This window comes from Anoplopoma fimbria, unplaced genomic scaffold (assembly GCF_027596085.1).
Source record: "Anoplopoma fimbria isolate UVic2021 breed Golden Eagle Sablefish unplaced genomic scaffold, Afim_UVic_2022 Un_contig_9152_pilon_pilon, whole genome shotgun sequence".
NCBI lineage: Eukaryota > Metazoa > Chordata > Actinopteri > Perciformes > Anoplopomatidae > Anoplopoma > Anoplopoma fimbria.
Genome location: NW_026553805.1, coordinates 35877 through 61406, shown reverse-complemented (window position 1 = coordinate 61406; position 25530 = coordinate 35877). Strand labels below are relative to the sequence as shown.

General features: G+C 40.1%; 1 protein-coding gene across 1 annotated transcript in view; it reads left to right on the top strand.

The window, feature by feature from the left end:
- Positions 1-2352: 2352 nt before the first annotated feature.
- The window catches only part of LOC129116843 (protein O-mannosyl-transferase TMTC1-like), a gene marked incomplete at its 3' end in the record, with an annotated part of 56416 nt that continues 33238 nt past the window's right edge, over positions 2353-25530 (top strand). The window contains 2 exon segments of the mRNA XM_054627537.1: positions 2353-2712; positions 16233-16410. Coding sequence (XP_054483512.1) covers positions 2417-2712; positions 16233-16410 — 474 coding nt within the window.

Sequence of the window (25530 nt, the reverse complement as noted above, 5' to 3'; positions counted from 1 at the left end):
TCACCAATTAAACTCAAGTCCATCACTCCCAAGCTTAATATTTTATTTGTTTTCTGATTCATCATCTGGTTAAAATATATGTTAGTTGTAGGTCTGAATAACAAAAGGATCACAAACAACTTTCTTAATTTGTCAGAAAGATCTGTCTTTTCATGCCACTCTGACAGTGATAACTGTGTGCCTTTATTTGTATTATCAGCAGAATGCACATGCATGCATAAACTCCATTAAAAGTCTCCGCTGTTAAAGCCGACTGACAGCTGATCTAGCTGTGATCAGCTGCCGCAAACAGACGTTGCTTCACATGATGTTTAAGAGGTAAGGAGGTCCCATTTCTCTTAAAACACATTTCCTATTCATGCGTCTTTTCATGAATCCCTGGTCGGAGGGACTAAGATGCAAGGAAATTAACAATTATAATATTATTATTTATTATGCCAGAAACAGATTTAGTATGTCCCAAAGTGTGTCAAATGCAGAATGCCAGAAATACCAGGATGTTCTATTAAATCCGGTCGCATTTTTGCAGTATGCAGACCCAGCAGACAGATATGCATGAGGGTCCAATGAGTGAACAGAAGTGACCATATTTGAACTGCGGAGGAGCGACACCTTGGTAGAGATGCCAACTACTAGATGGTAGAAACCTGTCAATCACAAGTTAGCCACGCCCCAAAGCATACCTTGCTTTTTGGTTATTTGACTCAGTCTAAAAAAAATGAGATCATGCTGTAGAAGACTTGAAACTAGAGGTTGAGTACATAAACTCATCATCACAATGTTTACTGAGAAGTAGAGTCATTTTCTCATAGACTTCAATGCAACCAGAGGAGGTTTTGCGTCTTGTAACTTGACTTGATGTTTGAGCTTCATAGTTCAGAGTTATGTATGTAGGCAAACAGAGTGTGTTGCTGGATGCTGTTTTCACATTCATCTGCTGAATGGGCATAGTTTTGTCTGTGCTCACCTTAAATCTCCATTGGATGTATGAGCGTCAAGTATCAAGTATGCTCATGAAATGTAAGGTGGAAACTTGAAATCTCTGATGCACATTCACAGAGAGTGGAAGCAGGAGACATCTTACTTCAACATGTATTGAAACATGTCTGGATGGGTATCAACCTCAAAGAAATGACCATACCTACATGGCCTACATAATATGCACCTCTCCTGCAGGAGTTTTCTAATATGGGGCCTAATGTTTCTAGCTGCTCTGCGGTCACTATCACCCCCCCCATCCCCTTACGTTACGTTACTTTAAAGGTCTACTGACTCGCTGTGCGGAGGAAAGGGTCAGTGTGCATTACAATCATGCGCTCCTGCAGTTTCCGCCGAGCTCCATTGATTTTCTGCAGTTTCTTTCGGCCTACAGAGGCAACGTCCTCTTGCGCATGCGTCCGAAGGCGGGTTCTCGAGTGCTGATGTTGCGTTCTTGTACTCCACATAAGCTCGTACATTCCATAGTTGTGGCTCAGATGTGCTTTTTTTCAATGTTCATACTAATTGTATTTGCCAGCTACTAGAATTAGTATACTATTCGTCCTTCCCTTCCTTTCATTATTCTCAAACAAACTCCAACGGGCTTGTCATAACTAGAATCTTCCCAGTCATATTTAATACCAGTGTATTGATAGTTGTGCCTATCATAAGTGGGCGTTTTATTGGACTTTTTCTGTCAAGTGTCAACACACAAACAGCATATGCTAAATGGCCATATCCAGGCTTAGTAATCTGTCTTCAGAAAAATATTTGTGCAGCTATTTATTCTTACTGTATGGGAAGTAACTTATTTTGAATGTCAATATGTCAATGCTAATAGGAAAGACTTTACTTCCCATCCACCGACTGACACCCATAGAGAGAAATAAGTCAATGTGGGCTATCAAACTTAATACTCATGGGTGTTTTTGTCAGCCACTGTGTCAAATTAAGTGGAACCTAGCTCCATTCCATTAGGTTTTATCAAAAGGAAAGAAATAGTACTGTTTTCTTTACTCTGGCTCTTCCACCTGCTGAGGAAGATTATGAAATGTGATTGAATGCTAACAAATCAAGTAAAGTGAGTTAAGCCAAGTTTTTCTAGCTAAATTACTTAAGACTGAGCTATCGCATACATTTAATCTTGTATTAAACAATTATTAGACAAAATGAATTAAAATAAAGTAAAGTAGAATATACATTTTTGCAATTTGCATAGAAAGGAAAAAAAATGACAGTGGAGTATCAAACACCGGTGCTCACAAAGCCTCGAGTCTGACGTTCACAGACTGCACTTTAAGGCAGCACTACAGCAACACAGTCTCTCCGCACTCCACAGCAGACACAACCGCTACCTGCCAGGCGGAATGGACGTACACTCCAGCGCTCCTGGTTTCACTCTTCGCTCAGCGGAGCCGCGGGAGAAGCCAGGCCCGACATGACAGCGCTGGGACGGGAAAGGAAAGCTCGCCAGCAGCCGCGGTTGACCGTCCGGTCCGAGGCGGTGTGGGCTGCGGGTCGCTACGCCGTGCTGGCCGCCCTGTGCGCCCTGTGCTACAGTAACTCCCTCCGCGGGGAGTTGGTGCACGACGATGTGTGGGCTATCATCAACAATCCGGACGTCCGACCGGGCTCCAGCCTCAGAAACATATTCAGCAACGACTTCTGGGGGAAAAGGATGGCGGACAATACGAGCCACAAGTCCTACAGACCGCTGTGTATCCTCACCTTCAAGTAAGTTCTCCCCGATTTCCAAACAGCGCTGTGTTCAGCTCACCTGGAGCCGCTTAACGACACTTTGTGCCAGTTAACAGCAGTGTTGTTGACGTTAACCCGAGGGGGAGTCCTGTAGCCAACTAGAGCAGGGAAGCTTTAAACACGCTGGAAAAGCTGACGTCATACAGCTCTCCCCTTGTGGAAAGAAGCTGTTGCAGTCTCACAGTGAACTTTACAATAATACAAGCGGGATCATTGTGCTTTACGCCTCATTGTATTGGCATATGAAATGGAAAGCTCACCTTGTGTGCTGTGGTTGCTATACACTCACTACATATGCTCTGACATCATTTACTATGAGGGTAAGATAGGAACTAGAGATCTCCCCATCGTCTCATTGGAAATAGTTCTATGATGACTTTAATGAGTGGGAGCAGAGAGAGTAGCTCGCCTTCTTGAGCTTGGCCCAGCACATCCCACTCCTCATGTAGTCAGCCCCTTTTTTGGACTTATGTAGGACTTTCATAGTGGTGGAGTTGGAGGAGTACGGTGGTTTGGATGTCAGAAGGTGATGTTCAGGAATGTATGTGCTGTATTTGTATTAGTTTGTTTCTGCACTGTACTTTTGCTCTGGTTTATGCTCTTAGATGCTTGTTTAAGAAAGGAGATGCACTTATGACTTCTGGTGACTAGTAGTTCTCTTGAATACCTACGTTGAATACACTTATTGTAAGTCGCTTTGGATAAAGGCATCTGCTAAATGACTGTAATGTAATGTAATGTAGGATCTGCTCCGCTCGGTTTCGAGCCAGGCAAGCATCCACAACAGTGGATTTGTGTTCTAACTGATCTAATGCTGCAGTGATTTAATGAGAAAATAGAGGCAGGCCTGCACAGATTTCATAAATGAGCCAAACCGAGCCATGCTTTTGCACAAGAGAGTGAAACAGACAAAAAACACTATTGTTAGTTTATGTTTTCTTTCATAATATATAATGCAGTAAATGGTGTAGTGTTAGAGTGTAATGCTGCACACATAGGCCAGATATCAGAATATTGTTGATACTATTCAGTCTCCTCATAACTGAGCAACATCTTATCGTATAGGCCTACCTCCTATATCCTCATGCTACCATTATCGTTAGCATGCTAGCATGTCGATGTTTTGCAGTAAGCTTAATTGCATCGCTGTGACTGAGTACACATAGAAGTCACAAGTACAAGTCACACGACTAAGTACAGCCTCACAGAGTTGCAAGCAGTTATAAACTTTCAGACTAAAGATGCCTATTTGGCCTCGCGTGGGCCTCTTGTAAGCTACAATATAAATTGCAAAACATCAAATTAGGGAGGCTGGCTCTTAATGAAATATTTCGTTTTTCCCTCTAATTACTGTGACTGATTGTTATTCATTTTCAGTAGTGAACTCTCCTGCTGCTACCTTATTTCCTAATTCTCTGCATTTTACCAGTATTATAATCTTCTTATGCCAGATTCATGATTAATCATAGTACACTACTACTTCAACAGTTTGATGGCTTACAATATGTTGTAACCAGCAATTCATTATAATGTCCACAAGGCAGTGTTTCGGCCTTCTGCCATCACAGACAGTTTAGAGGTTAAGGGTGGACGGCAGAGCTGGTAGGGATTCAGTGCACTGCTCAACAGCACTTCAGCAGTAACAACAAGGAGGTTTGAAAGGTGCGTGTCTGTGAACATTTACCTTTAATCATCCAAGACTAGAGGTTATTGACAACTAACAGACTGTTGGAGAAAACTCTTGAGTGAGGCAAGCAGCATCAGACTGCCAGTGTGAGAGAAATATACAGTCGTGGTTCATGGTGCTAATTTGATCAGAGACTGTTCACAGATCAAAACACAGAGCAGAGAGTGAAAGCAGCAGCAAAGAGAAAGCAGGAATGGTTAAAAAGAACTGCTGACACAGGCCATAGCTATGGCCTATGGCTAGAACATGCGCGCACACTGACACACACAAACGCACACAGACATACACACCCAGACTAATGAGTTCTTCTGGAGGCAGAGTTACGAATTTATTTTTACAAAAGAGACAGCGTGCGGTTGAAAACTTAAACTCATATTGTGACCAACATTAGTCCAACTAACTAGTGGGCCAACCTCTCACTAATTGGAACAAAAACAAAAACAATTTGTTTTGAATGAGAGAAAAAAAAGTCCTAAGGAATTGTATGAAGAAAAAGTTTTTGAAAAAATTACGATCCTATGGAGCTTAAACAGTAACAATAATTTTCGGCATTGAAAATATTATTAGGCAATGAAAAAGGAACCTCACAGAAAGTTCAACTGAAAAATTAAAATAAAAAAATAAAAAATTGTTGTTATTTTGATATTTTTGGAATTCCCATGGGTTTTTCAATGACGATATTCAGATTCTTCAGGTTTCAGTTTTAGTTCTTATTTTTACACGGACTGTATCTTTTTTTTTTTTTTTTTTTTTTCGTTTTTCATTAATTTATTGCAATTAGTTGCATCAGGGGGAATGTAAACAGTAGTAACAAAACAATTCTCTGGACAGATATCATAGGCGAGATGTTAACATGAAATAATTGTCATCAGCATCATGAATGTAAACAGTTTCGGCCTCTTCTCGCCCCACTGGAGTACTCCCCTCGACCGTGGCCGCCCGTCAAGTGATCCTGTATGCCACGATGGAGTCAGGTCACTTTAAAGACGTGGGCACAACAGTCACCAGCCTCTTGTTGCTGGGTTGGCCAGATTTTTCCTGTGATTGGACATTAATAAGCCAGGAGCAGACTCGTTTAGCTTTCAACCTGGCTGTCCTCCTTCTCCTCCTGGGGGCATTCAACACAGCTTTTAGTGGTGTTAGGTCCAGCAGGCGGCTGGGTAGTGGGCCATGGGCAGTGATCGTCTCAAGGTCCGGTCCCACAGATTAACAAATGAATCCCTTGATGCATAGAAATGAGACTGCTGATCAATATATCTTTACGGTGAATCACAGCAGCTAGTGAGCGGAAGACTAAAAGAAGGAATTTTTCTGACACTGAAATCAAGTTGCTTGTGGCTGAGGTGGTCCTTGAACACACATTCACATACCCCTCCATGTTTTCTATACAGTCTTTATTTCCGGACTTTGCTGATTTACACAATCGGCTCAGATGGGTGTGTGGCAGTCACCACGGGGTCTCCAGTGAGCTCTGATGCCTGCATCGGATAGCTGTTTTCAGTTTGTTTGTATAGAGTATACTCTATCTGTCCCCCCTATCGAATACACATAGATTAATAGACTGATAAAGTCGTGTTCACTGCAGCAATTTAAAAGCTGAATTTATTAAAAAACTAAAGTCATACTCTGTGATCTATGTGCATTAGAAAAATTCTGCAACAGATGATGATAGTTATACAGCTGCGGTGGGCTCCATAGCTGACCATGAGTGTCGATAGCCCGGCCCTCTGTGCTCCAGGGGGCAGACAGTGCTGACAAAATACTGAGCGGAGATTTGAGTTGATTTGAATCATTTCCTATTAAATGTGCTTAAGAAATAGCTACGGCTCATTAGCACAAGCACAAATAACACTGCTAGTTTGGACGATTACGATGAAATGGATCTATAAGTATGAAGTTAAGTTTGATGTGTTAGAGGTATCATTTTACATATAATGATGCCTCTCACACTTCATCTCTACAGTGTGTCTTCAGTTCACCACCTCACAATTTGCGACCCAATTTCCCGTTTCCATAATGCGCATACACGCATTAAAAGATATTTCACAGAAGAAATGATCAATAAATTACCTAAGAAAATAATCAGCAGATTAATCAATAGGGAAATAAGATTCATTCAATAATGCACTAATGAGGACATTCAAGCTCACATGACCAACAGACATTTCCCTGCAAGCCTTAGTCCATTGTCAGTGGAGGGTGGAGGATCTTTGTGGAGTGACAGGTGTTGCCTTATTGCTCACTCAGGGAGATGCTCCATGCTTTGGGAAGCTGGCGGTCAGCTTCTCCACAACATCTTCATTACTCTTTCAGGTGAAGGATGCTGGTTCACATGGGAGACCCTCCTGGGGATTTAATGTGTAACTACAAACATTTCTTCATCTGGTTAGATAGCCTTTACCTCGATCATTAACCCACACCTGCTACAGCTGCCATGTAGCTGAAAACAACATGCACATTTTTCTCTGGAGAGAAATAATGATTTAAGGGTGATTCAGGTCACTGTGAATGTCTCTGCTCTTTCTCTCCCTGTAGACATTTACCAGCATTTGTTCAACTCAAAAAGCTATCAAGACTTTGCTTACTACAAGTATTAACATTAAACCATTTAGTAAATGCAAAATGTGAAAGTTAATCAATTCAATTCAATTCAATTCAGTTTATTTTGTATAGCCCAGAATCACAAATTACAAATTTGCCTCAGAGGGCTTTACAATCTGTACACATGCGACATCCTCTGTCCTTCCCTCACATCAGCACAGGAAAAACTCCCCTAAAAAACCCCTTTAACAGGGAGAAAAAAGGAAGAAACCTATGGGAGAACGACAGAGGAGGGATCCTTCTCCCAGGATGGACAGAATGCAATAGATGTCATGTGTACAGAATGAACAGCATAACAGAGATACAACACATTCAATGTATATGACATAAATGATTCATATAATAAGACTACTTATAATAACAGCAGCAATTATTACAGTAGAAAATAGGGATAGTAATGTGATTAATAATAATAATCGAAGTAGCAGTGGGTGTCAGTCGGCTCACAGCAGGAGGCACGACTACGGTCCAGGTACCACAACGATTCAATCAGAAGGCCAAAATTGAAGGCAGACAACATGACTGTGTTCAAGTGGGATATTTTGCATCTGACACATTCAGGGACAAGTTTTGCCAGTATGAGCATGTCTGCAAATCTTTTTGAATACCAGATTTCAGCAAAATGACCTCACAGGCATTTTCTATGATGCAGATGTTTCCGCATGAGTTATGATTATTTTCCAAACAGAAATAAATTAGATTGTTGCTTTGGTATCACAGATTAGAGTGACAATTTAATCACTTGAGGCGCTAATGTACTTCAAAATGGATGCAGACAGCAGGCTAAACAGTGTCCTCATGCCTCTCCCTCTGCACACTTAAACTGGGAGCTGTGCCTCACAGTATGACAACCTCTTGTCTCAAATGTACATGGCATGCAAAAAATGCCAGGAATGAGGATGGATTGGTGCACCCCTTCGCTAAACCTTGGAGAATGTGCATTCAGTCCCGCATTATCTTTTCTCTGCCACTGAACACTGCAGGGCTTTTGGGATGCTGTCAAGGTGAAGGACACACACAAAATGTGTAAACACACACACACACACACACACACACACACACACACACACACACACACACACACACACACACACACACACACACACACACACACACACACACACACACACACACACACAACACAGCCTATAGGCACTTTTTCTAACTGAGACCTGATGTGCACCACAAACTGAGCAATGGTTGCTGTGAGAAATCAAAGGAGATAGGCCGAGAGAAATAAAGGAATGGGGAAAGATAGAGATAGCAAGAGGCCATGCGATTAAAATAGAAACACAAGGACAGATGTCACAAGACAGGGAGGGAAGAAGGGGTGATGGATGCTTCTCTGATAAATGAGGAGAGGTGGAGGAGGAGTGGGACACAGCAGATAATACAAAGAGACAAGCAAGAGATGAAGAGTAAAAAAAAAGAAATGACAAAGAAGGTTAAGAAAGTGATGGATGATTGTTTGAAGTTTCAGAATAAAATAAGTTATTACCTCAAGTTCAAGTATCAAGTCAGGGACATCATGTCATTTTTCCAGCCAGGACATTTAATTATCTGCTCTCTATTTCAGAAAGAGGTCTTTGTTTATCATATATTTAAAGCTTAAGTAAAGTATTTTCAACCTGTTTTTCAGTTGTCTGCCCCTCTTGCCTGCAGTTTTTTATTCAGCAGTTTTTACATTGCAGGGATTTGATTACTGGAGCTGATGCAATACTCTCCAGAAGAATAACTTATTTTTAGTATTCTTGCGACCTTCCTTTGGGTCATGGCCCAGTCTCTGGCACAGGAGAATATACAGTGGGTACGGAAAGTATTCAGACCCCTTTAAATTTTTCACTCTTTGTTTCATTGCAGCCATTTGCTAAAATCAAAAAAGTTCATTTTTTTTCGCATTAATGTACACTCAGCAACCCATCTTGACAGAAAAAAACAGAAATGTAGAAATTTTTGCAAATTTATTAAAAAAGAAAAACTGAAATATCACATGGTCATAAGTATTCAGACCCTTTGCTGTGACACTCATATTTAACTCACATGCTGTCCATTTCTTCTGATCCTCCCTGAGATGGTTCTACTCCTTCATTGGAGTCCAGCTGTGTTTAATTAAACTGATTGGACTTGATTAGGAAAGGCACACACCTGTCTATATAAGACCTTACAGCTCACAGTGCATGTCAGAACAAATGAGAATCATGAGGTCGAAGGAACTGCCCAAGGAGCTCAGAGACAGAATTGTGGCAAGGCACAGATCTGGCCAAGGTTACAAAATAATTTCTGCAGCACTCAAGGTTCCTAAGAGCACAGTGGCCTCCATAATCCTTAAATGGAAGAAGTATGGGATGACCAGAACTCTTCCTAGACCTGGCCGTCCAGCCAAACTGAGCAATCGTGGGAGAAGAGCCTTGGTGAGAGAGGTAAAGAAGAACCCAAAGATCACTGTGGCTGAGCTCCAGAGATGCAGTAGGGAGATGGGAGAAAGTTCCACAAAGTCAACTATCACTGCAGCCCTCCACCAGTCGGGGCTTTATGGCAGAGTGGCCCGACGGAAGCCTCTCCTCAGTGCAAGACATATGAAAGCCCGCATAGAGTTTGCCAAAAAACACATGGAGGACTCCCAAACTATGAGAAATAAGATTCTCTGGTCTGATGAGACCAAGATTTAACTTTCTGGCGTTAATTCTAAGCGGTATGTGTGGAGAAAACCAAGCACTGCTCATCACCTGCCCAATACAATCCCAACAGTGAAACATGGTGGTGGCAGCATCATGCTATGGGGGTGTTTTTCAGCTGCAGGGACAGGACGACTGGTTGCAATTGAAGGAAAGATGAATGCGGCCAAGTACAGAGATATCCTGGAAGAAAACCTCCTCCAGAGTGCTCAGGACCTCAGACTGGGCCGAAGGTTCACCTTCCAACAAGACAATGACCCGAAGCACACAGCTAAAATAACAAAGGAGTGGCTTCGGAACAAGTCTGTGACCATTCTTGACTGGCCCAGCCAGAGCCCTGACCTAAACCCAATTGAGCATCTCTGGAGAGACCTGAAAATGGCTGTCCACCAACGTTCACCATCCAACCTGACAGAACTGGAGAGGATCTGCAAGGAAGAATGGCAGAGGATCCCCAAATCCAGGTGTGAGAAACTTGTTGCATCATTCCCAAGAAGACTCATGGCTGTACTAGCTCAAAAGGGTGCTTCTACTCAATACTGAGCAAAGGGTCTGAATACTTATGACCATGTGATATTTCAGTTTTTCTTTTTTAATAAATTTGCAAAAAATTCTACATTTCTGTTTTTTTCTGTCAAGATGGGTTGCTGAGTGTACATTAATGCGAAAAAAAATTCGATTTTAGCAAATGGCTGCAATGAAACAAAGGGTGAAAAATTTAAAGGGGTCTGAATACTTTCCGTACCCACTGTATATGCCATCAGTGATTGGGTTGTACACTGAAAAAAAGTATATTAGAGGAAAAAAAGCATGCTGCTGCTGCTGCTACTACCGCTGCATGGTCACTAACCAGCAGAGAGACAGAGCTTAATTATCTCTCCTTCACCTCTCCAGTCTCACGCTCACAGAGGACACTGCGTCTGTCTCACTCAATGTACTCGTGTCGTTAATGCTTAGTTTCAAAAAATAAGTATTGAACACGTCACCATTTTTCTCAGTAAATATATTTTTAAAGGTGCTACTGACATGATATTTTCACCAGATGTCGGCAACAACCCAAGTAATCATACATACAAAAAACAAAACAAATAAGTTCAGAAATTAAGTTATGTGTAACAAAATGTAATGACACAGGGGAAAAGTATTGAACACGCTTACTGAAATTTATTTAATACTTCATACAAAAGCCTTTGTTGGTAATGACAGCTTCAAGAAGCTTCATGCTTTTTCTTCAGCAATGGAGTCTTCCGTGGTGAGCGTGCATACAGGCCACAGCGGTTGAGTGCTGTTACTTATTGTTTTCTTTGAAACAATTGTACCTGCTAATTCCAGGTCTTTCTGAAGCTCTCCACAAGTGGTCCTTGGCTCTTGGACAACTCTTCTGATAATTCTATTCACTCCTCTGTCAGAAATCTTGCGAGGAGCACCTGGTCGTGGCCGGTTTATGGTGAAATTATGTTCTTTCCACTTCTGGATTATGGCCCCAACAGTGCTCACTGGAACATTCAGAAGTTTAGAAATCCTTCTGTAACCAATGCCATCAGTATGTTTTGCAACAATAAGGTTGCGAAGGTCTTGAGAGAGCTCTTTGCTTTTACCCATCATGAGATGTTTCTTGTGTGACACCTTGGTAATGAGACACCTTTTTATAGGCCATCAGCTGGGACTGAACCAGCTGATATTAATTTGTACTGACAAGGGGAAGGATTGCTTTCTAATTACTGATAGATTTCAGCTGGTGTCGTGGCTTTCCATGCCTTTTTGCACCTCCCTTTCTTCATGTGTTAAATACTTTTTCCCTGTGTCATTCCATTTTATTACACATAACTTAATTTCTGAACTTATTTGTTTTTGTTCTTTGTATGTATGGATTACTTGGGTTGTTACCGACATCTGGTGAAAATGTCATGTCAATAGCACCTTTAGAAATATATTTACTGAGAAAAATGGTGACGTGTTCAATACTTATTTTACCCGCTGTATGTCCAAGAAAGGATATATATATGTAAGGATGTTTATATTATTATGTTAAAATAGAAGTGTAATGTAAATGTTGTGTTAATATTCATAGTAATTTTATTGTGTACTTTTTTAAAATCATCAGTCATTTAAGTAATTTCAATAAAGCTGCATTGAATTGAACTGTTGGCCTATCTAACATTTACTTTAAAGTTTTTTTCAATGTTTGTACAATAAGAATTGTTCCCATTCTTCAACTGTTTCATGCATCCTGATTTTTTTTTTTTGTTGTAAATTGTATAATTTTGTGGGTCGCAGCCAACCATATAGTAATATATGCTTTCAGTTTATACATCAAAAGATGAGTAAGAATATTTTTAATCTTCTTTTTACTCCTGGTCATATAGTTAGCCACCATAAACCCTGTATAAAACATCCATTCCATCCATTTTCCGTAACCTGCTTATCCAGTTAAGGGTCGCAGGGGTGCTAGAGCCTATCTCAGCTGTCAATCTATTGAGCAATACATTTAGCTCCTGCTAAATAAGCAATTTTTAATTTTATTTTTTAAAATATCTCTCGAGAAATGATTGGACGTTATCATAGACCACCATATAGGAAATACCATCAACAGTGTTTTGCTCCTCTTCTATCTTCTGCTGAAAATGTGAATTTTCCCCATTCACAAATATTTTCTTTGTGATTATTGCACTACATCCGATCATCAAATGAGATCATCTTTCTTATGTTAAGAGACCAAATGGTCATTCACCATTAAATTTAACCTCCCATTAAAAATAGTGTTTGTTTCATAGACTATTTGGGTGTTTTCCTAGGGAGGCTGTCAATGATATGAATAATGTTAATGGGATTATTTCTTGTTCAAAGTGCTTTCTTTTTCTCTAAACGATCATTCTACTATTTGTGTGTCTCATTGAAGTCAAGTAGTGTATTTATTTCAGAGTTGTATATGTATGTATATTTGTCACTGATAATGCCTATATTTGTAGAAATCTAAATATTAATGTCTGCCCTAAAATTCACTTGGTAAGGAATTATTAGATCCTATAGACTCTTCCAGTCTTGTACAATGTGTGTGTGTTTTCAAGTCTCGGCGACCAGGAAAAACACCCGAGATGCAGCGCTAATTGCCTTGCAGTTTGTAGCATAGTGTAAATATGCAGCACTCCCATTGTAAAAAAATTTAAATAGAAAATAACTTCTACATAATGGTTTTTCCTTCCTGCATTTCGTGTTGCTTAAAATATGCCCAATTTGTTTTGACTGTAGCTGAAGTTATACCTTTTAAAAAATAGTTTTTACTTTTCCTGTTCTTATCTTTCGCAATAAAAACCCTAGACATGCTTCATTACTGTTTATGAGAGAGCATTTCAATTCACTCAGAGCGTTTTTCAAAAAGGCAACTCAACAAATAAGCTTACAATACTGATTGTACCTAACTCTTACAAGGATTTAACCGTTATAAGCAGCAGTGTGCCATGTGAAAGTGGAGAAATGTGAACGTGTAACTCATCCAAATTAAGAGTTTTCCCAGTCCTGATATTAAAATATATGAACACACGGGGTTGAATGAGATTTGCCCTGAGATGTTGAAGGCTCCTGACATTGTTGGGCTATGCTGGCTGACATGCAGTGTCACTTAGAGGTAGGGGACAGTAGAGTGACAGAACTGGGTAATGGTTCCCATTTTTAAAGAGGAGGACTGCAGTATGCTCCAATTATCATGGTATCATAATGAAAGTTTATTTCAGTGTGTTGGAAAGGAGGCTCCAACAGGTTGTTGAACAACAGATTCAGGAGTAGCAATGTGGATTCTGTCCTGGCCGTGGATTAGTGGACAAGCTCTTTACCCTTGTAGGTCTGTTAGAGGGGTCATGAGAGTTTGCCCAGCCAGTCTGAATATGTTTTCTGGACTTCGGGAAGGCTTATGACCGTGTCCCTTCTGGGGAGTCCTGTGGCGGGTTCTGCAGAAATACGGGTAGCGGGGACGTTGCTACAAGCCATCCAGTGCTTGTATAACCAAAGTGAGAGCTGTATATGTAAACTCAGCACACAGTTAAACACATTTCAAGTCTGCCAGGGTTGTCTATCCTGTTTCTGATTTTCATTCGTTCTTACACGCGACTGAGGGTAAAATTGATCGTGAGATGGATAGATGTTAGTTGCGGTGTCAGCAGTGATGAAGGTGTAGAACCGAGCTGTTGTGGTGAAGATGGAGCTAAGCCTGAAGACAAGGCTCTTCATCTACCAGTCAATCTACGTTCCGACCCTCACCAATGGTCATAAACTTAGGGTAGCAACAGAAACAATGAGATCACAGGCTTAAATGAACTTCCTTCATAGGGTGGCTAGGCTCAACCTTAGAGACAGTGGAATACCGTCCTAAGCCTGCCTGCTGTCACCGAGACCCAGCCCTTTATAAGCGATAGAAAATGGATGCATGGTATTGTATGAATGATAATTTCGGTATTGTGACACTAGTCACCTTACAAAGTGACTAGCAACTACAGACAAAAGCCAATATTATCATCATGCAGGGCTAGGCTCATTGTTATTCATGTTTAAGAGTAGTGGTCATATAGGCCCATCACAAAGAGGTCACAGATTAGATTCCTCCAGCAGCCAGTATGTGTCCATCAGCAGCCACACTTCCTGACACGTCACTGAGCGTGACACTGATCCATCACCATCCATAACACTGAAATAGACGCAACGATGCGATTTTCTCGGCTGTTTCCAATTTCATTCTAAGAACTATACTTGACAGCAGGGCTCTGGACTGAATTATTTATTTTTTTACCACGATCCTGAAAAATGTTTCAACTGTGATGAAGTCAGTGAAAACTGTCAAACTCAAAATGTTCTCCTTTTATTTTAATGTGGTCATTTATACAGATTATTTGCATACAGACACAAAAAATTAGCACCCTATCTGATAATCTAATACAAGACACAATTCTCAAATTCAACACTTTTAAGTATCTTTAAAATTTATTTTAAACTTTTCAAAATATTTGTCAGTGACTTTTCAAAATCCACATGAACCACTCTTCACATCTCATGATAATATATATTATCATCACGCAGGGCTGGGCTTATTGTTATTTATGTATCCTCCAGCAGCCAGTGGATGTGTCCATCAGCAGCCACAAAATGTCCTTGAACCCTGACCTGCTCCCTCATTGTATGTCTCTCTGGATGAGCACATCCGCTAAATGCCTCAAAAAAGAAATTTCTATTTCTCTGAAGCCTTCACATCATGGAATGGTCGAGACCCCAGCCTGGCCCTCTGGGAAATTCATTTCACAGACCTTAACTTGTTTCACACTCATCTCAGCATCAGCTATTAGGGCAGATCAGCATTAGCTAAGGTCAGGTTGAGATAATGGTGAGGGTTAATGCGCTCTCTCAAGCAAGTGTTATCAGCCCTCCTCATTGAATTATGAATAGAAGAGGGATAGTGAAGGCCAGAGTCTCCTTCTTTCCATAACTATGGACTGGACAAGGGCTCACAGAAGACCCCTTTAGAACTAATTCAAATCTGAGATAAGAAGTTAAGAAGTGAACCCGTGCTCTGTTCTACTCTCCTGGTGTGGTTTTGTGCCGTTCTACTAAACATAACATGAACTCATTAACATAACGTTTTCACTCTTTTTCCATTTCAGGAGCATCAAGCAAAATAAATTATTATGGAAAATCTTATTCCACTCTAACTGACAGAATCCCATATATGTTTTTGGCTGATTAAAAGGGGTATTTGGGAACCTTTGGGATCACTACTAAAGTTTTAAACAAAGTGCTGCTAGCTTGAACAAAAATTCTGCTCTGTGGATTAAATGTAATGACCCCCTTGTCCTTCATTGAAATCACAAATATAAATTCAAATATTCAAATTCAAATATAAATATAATACAATTTAAATATAATATTATGGAATGACAGATGGAACCTGACCTACTGTAATGCTTCACTCTTTCTGAGTTTGCTAGTATCAGGTTGTTGATATTCTGTTGGTTGGAGAGGGAAGTGTCACAGCGTAATACTAATTATGATAAACCAAGTGAAAAATGCACATGTCACTCACTGTTATTCATCACTGTGGGATTACCTGCTGGAAGATCTTAGGCAGGGTGTGGTTTGGTTTGGCAAATCCGACATTCTCTCTCAAAGCAATCATGTTCTTTTCCTTTTAAATTCACGGCACTACACTGACTGGAGTGAGACTCAGTTGAGGATAATAAGACACTTCATCACCTCACCCAGGAAAGGTTTTTGACCTTAAAGATTCCCACCTTAAACCCACAGCGGCCTGAGTTATCAGAAACGGTTGTTTTTAGACTTTTTGGTCTTTAGAAGGTTGGTGTTTATGGGAAACTGACTCACACTGACTGCACTTATTTATCAATCAGTCTTTAGCTGTTTTGTTAGTATGAGTTTTAATCATATCTGAAATAATTTAGGCATGAACATAAACACCCTCACATAGTCAGATATAATGCAAATGCAGCTCACATCTCATCCCAGAATGCTGAATATTTCTCTCTCTCTGCCAGGTTGAACATCCTGCTGGGCGGAATGATGCCTCTCTACTTCCACATCGTCAACGTGTGTTTGCACTGCGCTGTAACCTGCCTGCTTATGTACACCTGTGAAAGCTTTGTGTTTGAAGACTCACTTCTGGCATTCGTCACAGCACTCCTCTTCGCTGTGCATCCCGTCCACACTGAGGCCGTGAGTATACACAAACTGTCACCAACTGTAGGAGTTCATGCAAGAACCCTCAATGTTCCATCTTCACATCTGGAACACAATACAAAGTTACTACCGAAAACAAGTAAAAAAAAAAAAGAGGAGAAATGGTTTACGTTTTTTATTAATCCAATTTGAAACGTTTTAAATCCATTGCATTGAAGAGCAGTGACCTTTGCCAACACTGCCACCCATTTAACCAGCTCTAATACTTCATCCAGCAAGCTGGGATCCTGAGGAGCACTTCAAAAATAATTCTTCAGCCAGAGATGTAACGATTCCAATTTTCATTCTAAGAACTATACTTTACAGCAAGGCTCCTGACTAACTTTTTTCACCACCATTCTTAAAAATAATTTCAACTGTCCTAAAGTCAGTGTACATTATTTTAAAAAAATGATCTAATGCCAGACAACATTCACTAATTTTAGCACTTTTAAGTGTCTTTTAATATTTGTAAAATTTCCAAATTTTAAAAATGTAAGTTCACATGAACCACTCTTCACATTGGCATGAATTGGATCGACCGCACTATCCATCTATTTTTAAAGAAATTAGGTCACTCCTAAAGCTGGTTCGCCTGTTACTCACGTTTTTTTCCTTGTTCCAAAACAGTAGGAAAGTTATGAGAGGTACTAACGTAATTGGCTTCCATGTTTCTGCAGCAACAATGATGCTTTGATTCCATTCATTTCACACATTGTCTGGATTAAAGGTTGAATCTTGTCTGGCAAGCCCATACTTGGTGTTGTTGTCAGTCTTCTCTGCAGCTAAGGTTGAAGGGTCATTCTCTCTCAGTCCATGTTCTTGTGTCATGTTCTGCAAAAACTCTATGTTGATGTGTCCTTGGGCAAGACACTTAACCCCAAATTGCTCCCGAAGGCTGTGCCATGGGCATATGGATGGGTGTGAATGTGAAATAGTTTAGTTTAGCAGCTGGCACCTTGCATGGTAGCCCCTGCCATCAGTGTATGAATGTGTAAAGTGTTATACAAATGCAAGTAACTGTGTCTTTTTCCTGATTTGGTGAACAAAATCAGATCATCAACTATTGGATTATAACACTACCATTTAGATATAATAAAGAGAAATGGTAAATGGTAATGGACTTATACTTGTTTAGCGCTTTTCTAGTCTTCCAACCACTCAAAGCGCTTTTACACTACATATCATCATTCACCCATTCACACCCAAAGTTGCCCAGCCGGAGGAAGGGCCTCAGGTGCTGAAGTTTGTTGCTCCATGGGAGTCTGGCACCCTTTTTCATATGGACTGGTGATTAGTAAGGCTCTCTCAGCGTGATCTCTGGTTTTGGCAGACACAATAGGCGTGGATGGGAAGGTAGTTCTTGATACATCTTTGATGTTGTTGGTTCTTTGGGTCTGTCCGTCGTGTGGGGTAGGAGAATTGAGACCTATTGCTGGGCTTTGTCCATTTACCTGCTCAGGAGAGTCTGGATACCAGCCTTGAGAACCATAGGGACAGTCCAGGTTACGTTCTGCTTGACCCAATGGGACTGTATCAAATCGAGGTCTGGTGATCCAGACCAAGGCATCTGTCCTCCACATTACAAATAGATTCCAACCCACTTCTCTCTTTCTGTTTTGCGATTCTGCTCTTTTTAAACATCGTCTCAACTTTTCTTACCACACATTATCTTCACACAGCCTTCATACTTCATACAGCCTTCAATTTTTTTCTCTAAAAGGGGAACTCCCACTTTACCTCTTACAAAAGTGTATCAGACATAATTACTAGTTAAGCACTATTTTGACATCATTGAGTTATTATGTTTATTAGACATCATCATTAACTCTAGTAACGCTCTACTTTTCTGTAAACAAATATTGTGCTCTCACCTTTTTAAATGATTTTATCCCCTTGGGATGCCATATTGAGAAGTCTTTGACCTCCTATCAACAACAGGATATCTTCTCCTCACTGAGGTCAGTGTCCCATGCCCAGAGAGAGGTATGGTCGTCAGTGCTCAGTCTCTGGCTGAGCACAGTTGACCCAGAGAGGCAGTATTAGGGAACACTTAAGTAGACATCGCGGATGAGCCCCCAAAATAGTCGTTGCAACTTAAAATGAGTGATTACAGTGCACAAACGCAACATTCATCTATCAGTTCTCCTTAAGATCTTTTATGAGTGCACGCAGCCTAAGGTCTCTCCCTAGCACATTCCTGATTATAACAAACCTAACAGGTAACATCAACTTTCTAAAACTAGCAATAAGTAACTTAAAATGCAGAATTAGAACTAATTATGCCCCCCAAAAATGTTTAATCAAAGCAAATATTTACATAAAAATACAATAATGTATTTCCTTATCATTTGGATCATCTAACAAATATGTGTGAAAATAACAAAGTATAAGGATACCTTTTAGAATGTTTTGTCCCAAAATTTTATTTATTTCTTGATAGGCCTTCATTTTCCATTTCGGACAAGCAAGTCTGGCTATTGGGCAAGTAAAACATCTCAGCTACCTGCTAGAAGGGCAGGGGGCTAAAAAAGCTCAATGTCAAGCCCTGCGGTTACTCCAGATAATCCATAGACCTTGTGAGCAGTTTCATGTAGGAACAAACATTTTTTCTACCGAATTACATCTGTAGCCTTGTCATCACATGGAAGAAAGCTAGCTATCAAGCAACAACAACAACAAGAAGCAATGTACCATTTAAAAGGCTACTTTTTGAAAGGAGTCTGGCACAGTGCTCACTCCACATAAAATTAAATGGGGCCACATTACATCACTTCGACCAAACTTATCTTCACCTGTGTCCTCTGCTACGCTCCCTGTGTGTGTGTGGACAGCTAGAGTCAGTGGAAACCATTAGAAAACCCTTTGTTATTCACAAGAGCATAATTTGTATCACGTAGCCTACATGGTTGGCTGATGGTTAAAAGCATTGTGAAATGATAAATGTATCACCCTTAGACACTCTCTCAATGATTTTATTTTAATGATTTAAAATGTCTTTATTTTTCTATTTAAAATGTAACCCAGTGCCAAAAGGGGAGGCAGAGTGAATGGTGAATTTATGCTCGCGTTGATTCAGAGTCTATTAAGAGCCTAAGCACAGGAGACATTGCCCTCGGGGTCTGCTGGTTTTGTCCCAGTTGAGAATCCTGTGCCGCTGTTTCTTACCAGGAAATCATGAACACCTCATAAAAAGTTAAATCATTAACTACCTCTTGGCCAAACCGCACATATTTATCAGTGCCATCTTTGTCATTCTAAAATCAATCTCACACCTGCTTGGATACTCAAGTACAGCAGTTGAGTAAATGTATTTTTGCTACACTCCTTTTTACATTTATTCACAAGCCACACTTGGGAAATATCTGATCAAATAAATATTTGTTAAATTTCCCTTTTATCCTCAGTGCATGGCTGCATCCCCAATGTCTGCATTGTACCATTTTAAATGTTGTGTACATTTTTCGTGCATTTATGCCCATTTCCAGTAATCGGTCAGTACAATCTACAGGCATTGCATGTTGTCAATGACAAATGTGATGGAGAAATCTCATTTAAGGCTTATTACCCATAGGGGGTGAAGAGCAGTAAATAAGTAAATAAGTGGTTAACATAAGTAAGATGATTTTTTTGACTCCATCATAACATAATCATCAAACATAATGTTATTGTCAGCTGACTGACTGTAAATGCACATCTACACAACATGTACACCGGCTGCCCGCTACTAAGTTAACTGTAACATTATCATTCTGTTACCATAAAACATTTAAACATTAGTTGAATGTAATGGAAACATTAATTAAAGCTTACGTCATTGACTTGGGTTGAAGTCCCCGTTACCATTGCGTCTGTCACGCGGTCAGTGCTATGTGCTGTCTTTGTGTGTTTATGTTGCCAAAGAGGTTTAATAAGAGCTGTTTGGGACACAAAACCTGCAGTTAAATTCATCGCTGTTCGTTATGTACAGTAGCAAGATTTTCTTCTTTCACCTTAATTCACCCCAAAATTAAGTTACATCCTCTACGATTGTGTTTTTGGTTTGGCAGAAATATCATTACACCCACAGCTGAGTGCACCGCCACCTCTCAGCCGCTATTCTACGCTTAGACACACAGTAAGGTAACAGGTTGCTCACTTTTATGTTGTATTTGGGTAAGCGCTAAGATAACTAACAGCTTAGCTTGTTATTTATCTTCCCCACTCCAACAGGTGAGGTGACAATAAAAGGCTCAGTTGTTCACTACACAAGCACTGTAGAAAAATTGGAATGGGGATGAGCTTCATGGGAAGGGTGATAAATAGAGCAGAGGAGTATGTGCAGCATGGAGAAAGAGTTGAGCGAAGAAGGAGAAATGCATGAAAAATGGCAGAGGACGATGATGAAAGGAAAACGAGAGGCAAGGCTTGCTCCCTTCCTCCCAGGAGAGGGAGGAGGAGAGCAAGCAAGGGAGAGATGAATGGAGAGTGGCAGGGGTTGTAGCAGGACAGGTCTCCTGACTCCTGTACAGAGAGATGCCAAGACACAAAGAAGAGAGGAAAGAGCAAAGGGAAGGTTCAGAGGGGAGGGAGAGAGGGCTAGTTGGCAGTGAGGAAAGCAAGACAAGAGACAGAAAAAAAAGTGAGAGCAGAGAGCGTGAAGGAGTCAGATATGAGGTGTCTAAGTCTCCAGGCTGGAGAAGGAGAGAATTTGATTTCCTTGCTCCTCTCCCAGCATGCCAGTCAAACTGCCAGAAGAGGCGAAAACACTTGGGAGTGAATGTGACTGGGAGAGAGGAGGGAGAGCTAGCGACTGGTTCTGTGTACCAACTCTCAAACTGTCTCAACTAAAACTTAAAGATTCAGTTTCACTTTTGTGAAATGTATACAGTATATCCATGCAAATCTACACAAATAAGGGTGTTATGGACATCCCAACACTCACCCTTTGACCGTCAAACAGGCTGACTAGCGAAACAGAAAAAGCAAAATTGCATTGAAGTGTAAAGGAAGCCAGGCAAACATCTCTGGCCCCCACAAACCTTTAATATGCTCCCCAAAAAAGCATGTCCCCGCCTTGAGAAAGCAAGGACACCTCTAATCCGTGTAGAACAGCAAACATTTGACTATTCATCTATTAGTCTATCAACAGCAAATCAATCAGAAAATATTTTTCGCGTAATTGTTGGCTCCGGCCTCCCAAATGTGAAATGTTGCAACTTCTCCTTGTCCTTACATTATAGTAAAATGAATAACTTTGGGTTTCCCTGGGGACTGTACCTTGGGCTCAAAGTAAATGTAAAAGGGACTTTTCATTGTTTATTGATGGTTTACAGAATATCAATTAATTGAATTAGAATAAAAATTGAAAGATTAATCAACTATCAAAAGTTTGTCCTTACTCATTATTTAGCTGCAATCTAAGATGAGCAGCAAATGATACAAAATAATATAAAGTACTTTTTTTAATGAACACGTTTCTGTTAATTGGCAACTTCAAATCCATCAAAGTTTTATGAAAACTAAACCTTTTTTTAATAAACTGATCAGGAAAACGCTTAGCATTTATACACACTTATGTTTACAAAAGCTACTTTATAAACCTTCAACCTTCTCAATGGTCTTCTCTCTCCTCTGGCTGGTTCTTTCCATATTTATTTTGCTAGCATACTGTATGTAGCATTCTCTATGGTAGACAAAATTAGTGGCGCATCTGGATGTGTGCTATGAAAAGGGTTTGATGTACAGCTAGTTACGTTCACGCAACATTCCATATCCAAGCTAATGTATTAAAAAAATGTAATAATATAATATACAGGGTGTGATTAGGGAAAGAAATCAGGGGGAAATGTTTTTGAAACGTTTTAATGTCTTCAAAATAAATCACAAACCACAATGGGCCTATATAGACAATGTCTTGCAGCTGTTAATGTCCCGTTTATAAAATAATTGTAGACTTTAATAAATACATTTTAGAACGTGACCTAACCACTGTATTTTCAGGAATATTTTAAGCACTTTTTGAAATTTAGTTCATCAAGTGGAGGGTCATCTTTGGCGTGTCACCCCTCCTTTACCCAAATCTCCTCAAAGAGATGCAACCTCTGGTTCATTCACGGAGATGAACAGCAGAATGTTCAGCACGGAGATGTTCATCACATCAGCCTGACGGGCAGATGCAAGTTTACATTTTGGGCTTCAATCTAAGCCGTATGCAATTAGTTGGTATTATCAATGATGTTAAAATGTAAATAAACTACTGTATTTTACAAAAGTTGTAAATTATTGAACCATCCTTGAGACAGTCACACCATGGGTCTGTGGTCCCGAAAAAATAACACTCATAACAAGCAATATAATAATATTTATAACAACAAGACCATGTAAAACAGTCATGTTTAACCATCCAAGCATTATAAATGATTACAATACTAATTATGTTCATTTAGATCTTGTGTGAAAGTGAAAATGCCATGTCACATCAACAACCTATATGTGTGTATATTCTTTTAAATCATTGAATTATAATCACTTCAATGTCGCTGGTCAAGGTGGAGCTATCTACTTTATACTTAATAATTAAATACTACTTCATAATACATCATAGTTTTTTAGTTGATTTATATTTTGTATTAGGAATTCTGCAGAATAGTTTGTAACTACTATTGTCAGATGTAGTGATGTAAAAATAATTTATTTCCCTCTGACAAGTTTTAGATTTAGTTAGATTCCATCACTGCTCGAGCACAAAACCGTTCAATAGAGCATCATAGTTGAAGCCTCTTCATATTGCTCTCAATGTGCAGCAGATAGATGCATTCTACCAGAGGAAGGGTCTGAAGGTCAACCCACAGTCTCACAAAATTCTGTGATAAACAATGTATGCAATACAATGCATTCAAACAGCGATTCCCATCTGGTGTATCTAGGTCACCAAAGTTACTCAAAATATTTGTCTTGGGAGGACTGGGCTGCAAATGAGTGTTTAGGTCATGTGTCTGCAAGTGTGTATTTTGAGTCTAAAAGAAGATAGCAATGTACCGTATTTTCCGCACTATAAGGCGCACTTAAAAGCCTTTCATTTTCTCAAAAAACGACAGTGCGCCTTATAATCCGGAGCGCTTTATATATGGATTAATTCTGGTTGTGCTTACTGACCTCGAAGCGGTTTTGTGTGGTACATGGCGCTCTGTCAAAATGTTTTAGTACGACTTTGGTAAACTACAAAGCCGCACCGCTTGCAGCATTACGGCTACCGTAGTCAGGAGCGTCGCGGAGTAATACATACTGTGCTTCACCATAATATTACACTGTGTGTGTATAAGGACCCCAAAATGGCTCCTGTCAAGAGACACGCTTACGACGCGGACTTCAAAGTTTGACTGACTGACTGTTTTTGTTTCGCTTAATGCGCCTTATAGTCTGGTGCGCTTTATATATGAAAAAATATAGAAAATAGACCATTCATTGACAGTGCGCCTTATAATCCAGTGCGCCCTATAGTGCGGAAAATACGGTATTCAAAAAAATGTTCCACAAGGGGATAAATAAAGTTCAGGATGAGTGTGTCTCGAGTTTCAGTCAACTGTTGTCTCTTTCCAACATGGCGGGTCTGGCACAGTAAGGATAGAAATGTGTATCCTTTGCACTATAAGCATATTTTTTGAAGGACAATGTTTTGTTCTATACTTTTTATGCATAAATTGTAGCCTTTGACAGAGATAAATATCTTGGGCATGATGCGTTCTGGCGTCTTTGTCACCTCTTTCACACCTGATGAGTTTGCATGCCTGTAAAACATCGCATTGCATGTCATATACTCATTATAAATGAATGTGGTGATGTTAAAAATACAATATTTTCCTATGAAATGTAGTGGAGAGTAAAAAAGTAGCATCAAATGTGTATATTTGTAAATGCACTCCACCACTGATTAATACGGAGGCGACTGTTAGTGGTAGAGTAGGTTGTCCTCTAATCAGAGGATCAGTGGTTCGATCCCCAGCTCCGTTAGTCCATGACGATGTGTCCTTGGGCAAAAGACTTAACCTGTCCATTCGGTTGCAGGATGTATGAATGTTAGATAGTCCTGATGGTCAGGTGGCACCTTGTGTGGTAGCCCCTGTCAGTGTATGAATGGGTGAATGATGACATGTAGTATGAAAGCACTTTGAGCTTTACAAGTGCAGTCTGTTATCATGTGACCAGGTTGAATCAGTGACCTATTTAATGCTGAATGATTATAAATTCAATTTTCTAGTTCAAAAGATCAATACCCCGTAACCAGTTGAGAGATCCTACTTTACTACTAAAGCTTATTGATTTAGTAGTAAGGTTTATTAAGGTTTATTAATTCCTTGATTAGTCTAGCATCTAGTATCTGAAGTTTACTTATTAACTAACATTTCTTATTAACTGACATCCAATTGGTTTCTGTTCAGTAACATCAAAGTCGTTCACATCTGGAAAAGTATTGTTTTCACCTGGCGGTTCTAATGGGCAGAAGGGTTTAAGCTGTATGGAGTGGCCAAAGTTTCTGTTCGTGCAACTTGGCATCTTGGATCTTGGTAGATGACCGTAGTTTGTTTGGATCTTACACTTCCATCTCTTGTTCTGGTGACACGTTCGGCTTTCTCTGGTATCTTCAGACCTGGTTGCCTCATCTTGGCTTGAACCATTTTTCTTTGTCTCTAACTCACTCTCTTTCTCTCAGCGGGATGCTGAATCATCTCATCAACCCCTTTGTCCCAAAGTCTGTTTCTCTAGTTGCTGGAGCAGAACTTCAGCACATTAGTGCATCTCTGGTTTGAGCTGCAGGGCTCCACAGGATAGCAACAGTGGACTGGTAAGGAACACAAGGCAGAGAAAGATCTGGTGTGCTGGATTCAAGATTCTCTCGTCTTGTAGAATATTAGGACCCAAGTGAAAACAGGTGATTCTTTAGGTTCTTGCTTCTCAGGTTGATTGGACGTCCTTTCAGCATGTTGGATGTCTGGGCTCACAGTGGGTCTTTGAGCTTGCAGACTGACAGATGTGCTCACTAACCTGATCAGTTGAATTAGAATGAATGAAACAATTACACAACTAATGACAATCTTATCTTGACATGTGAGGTAAACAATTAATTTATTAGCGTAA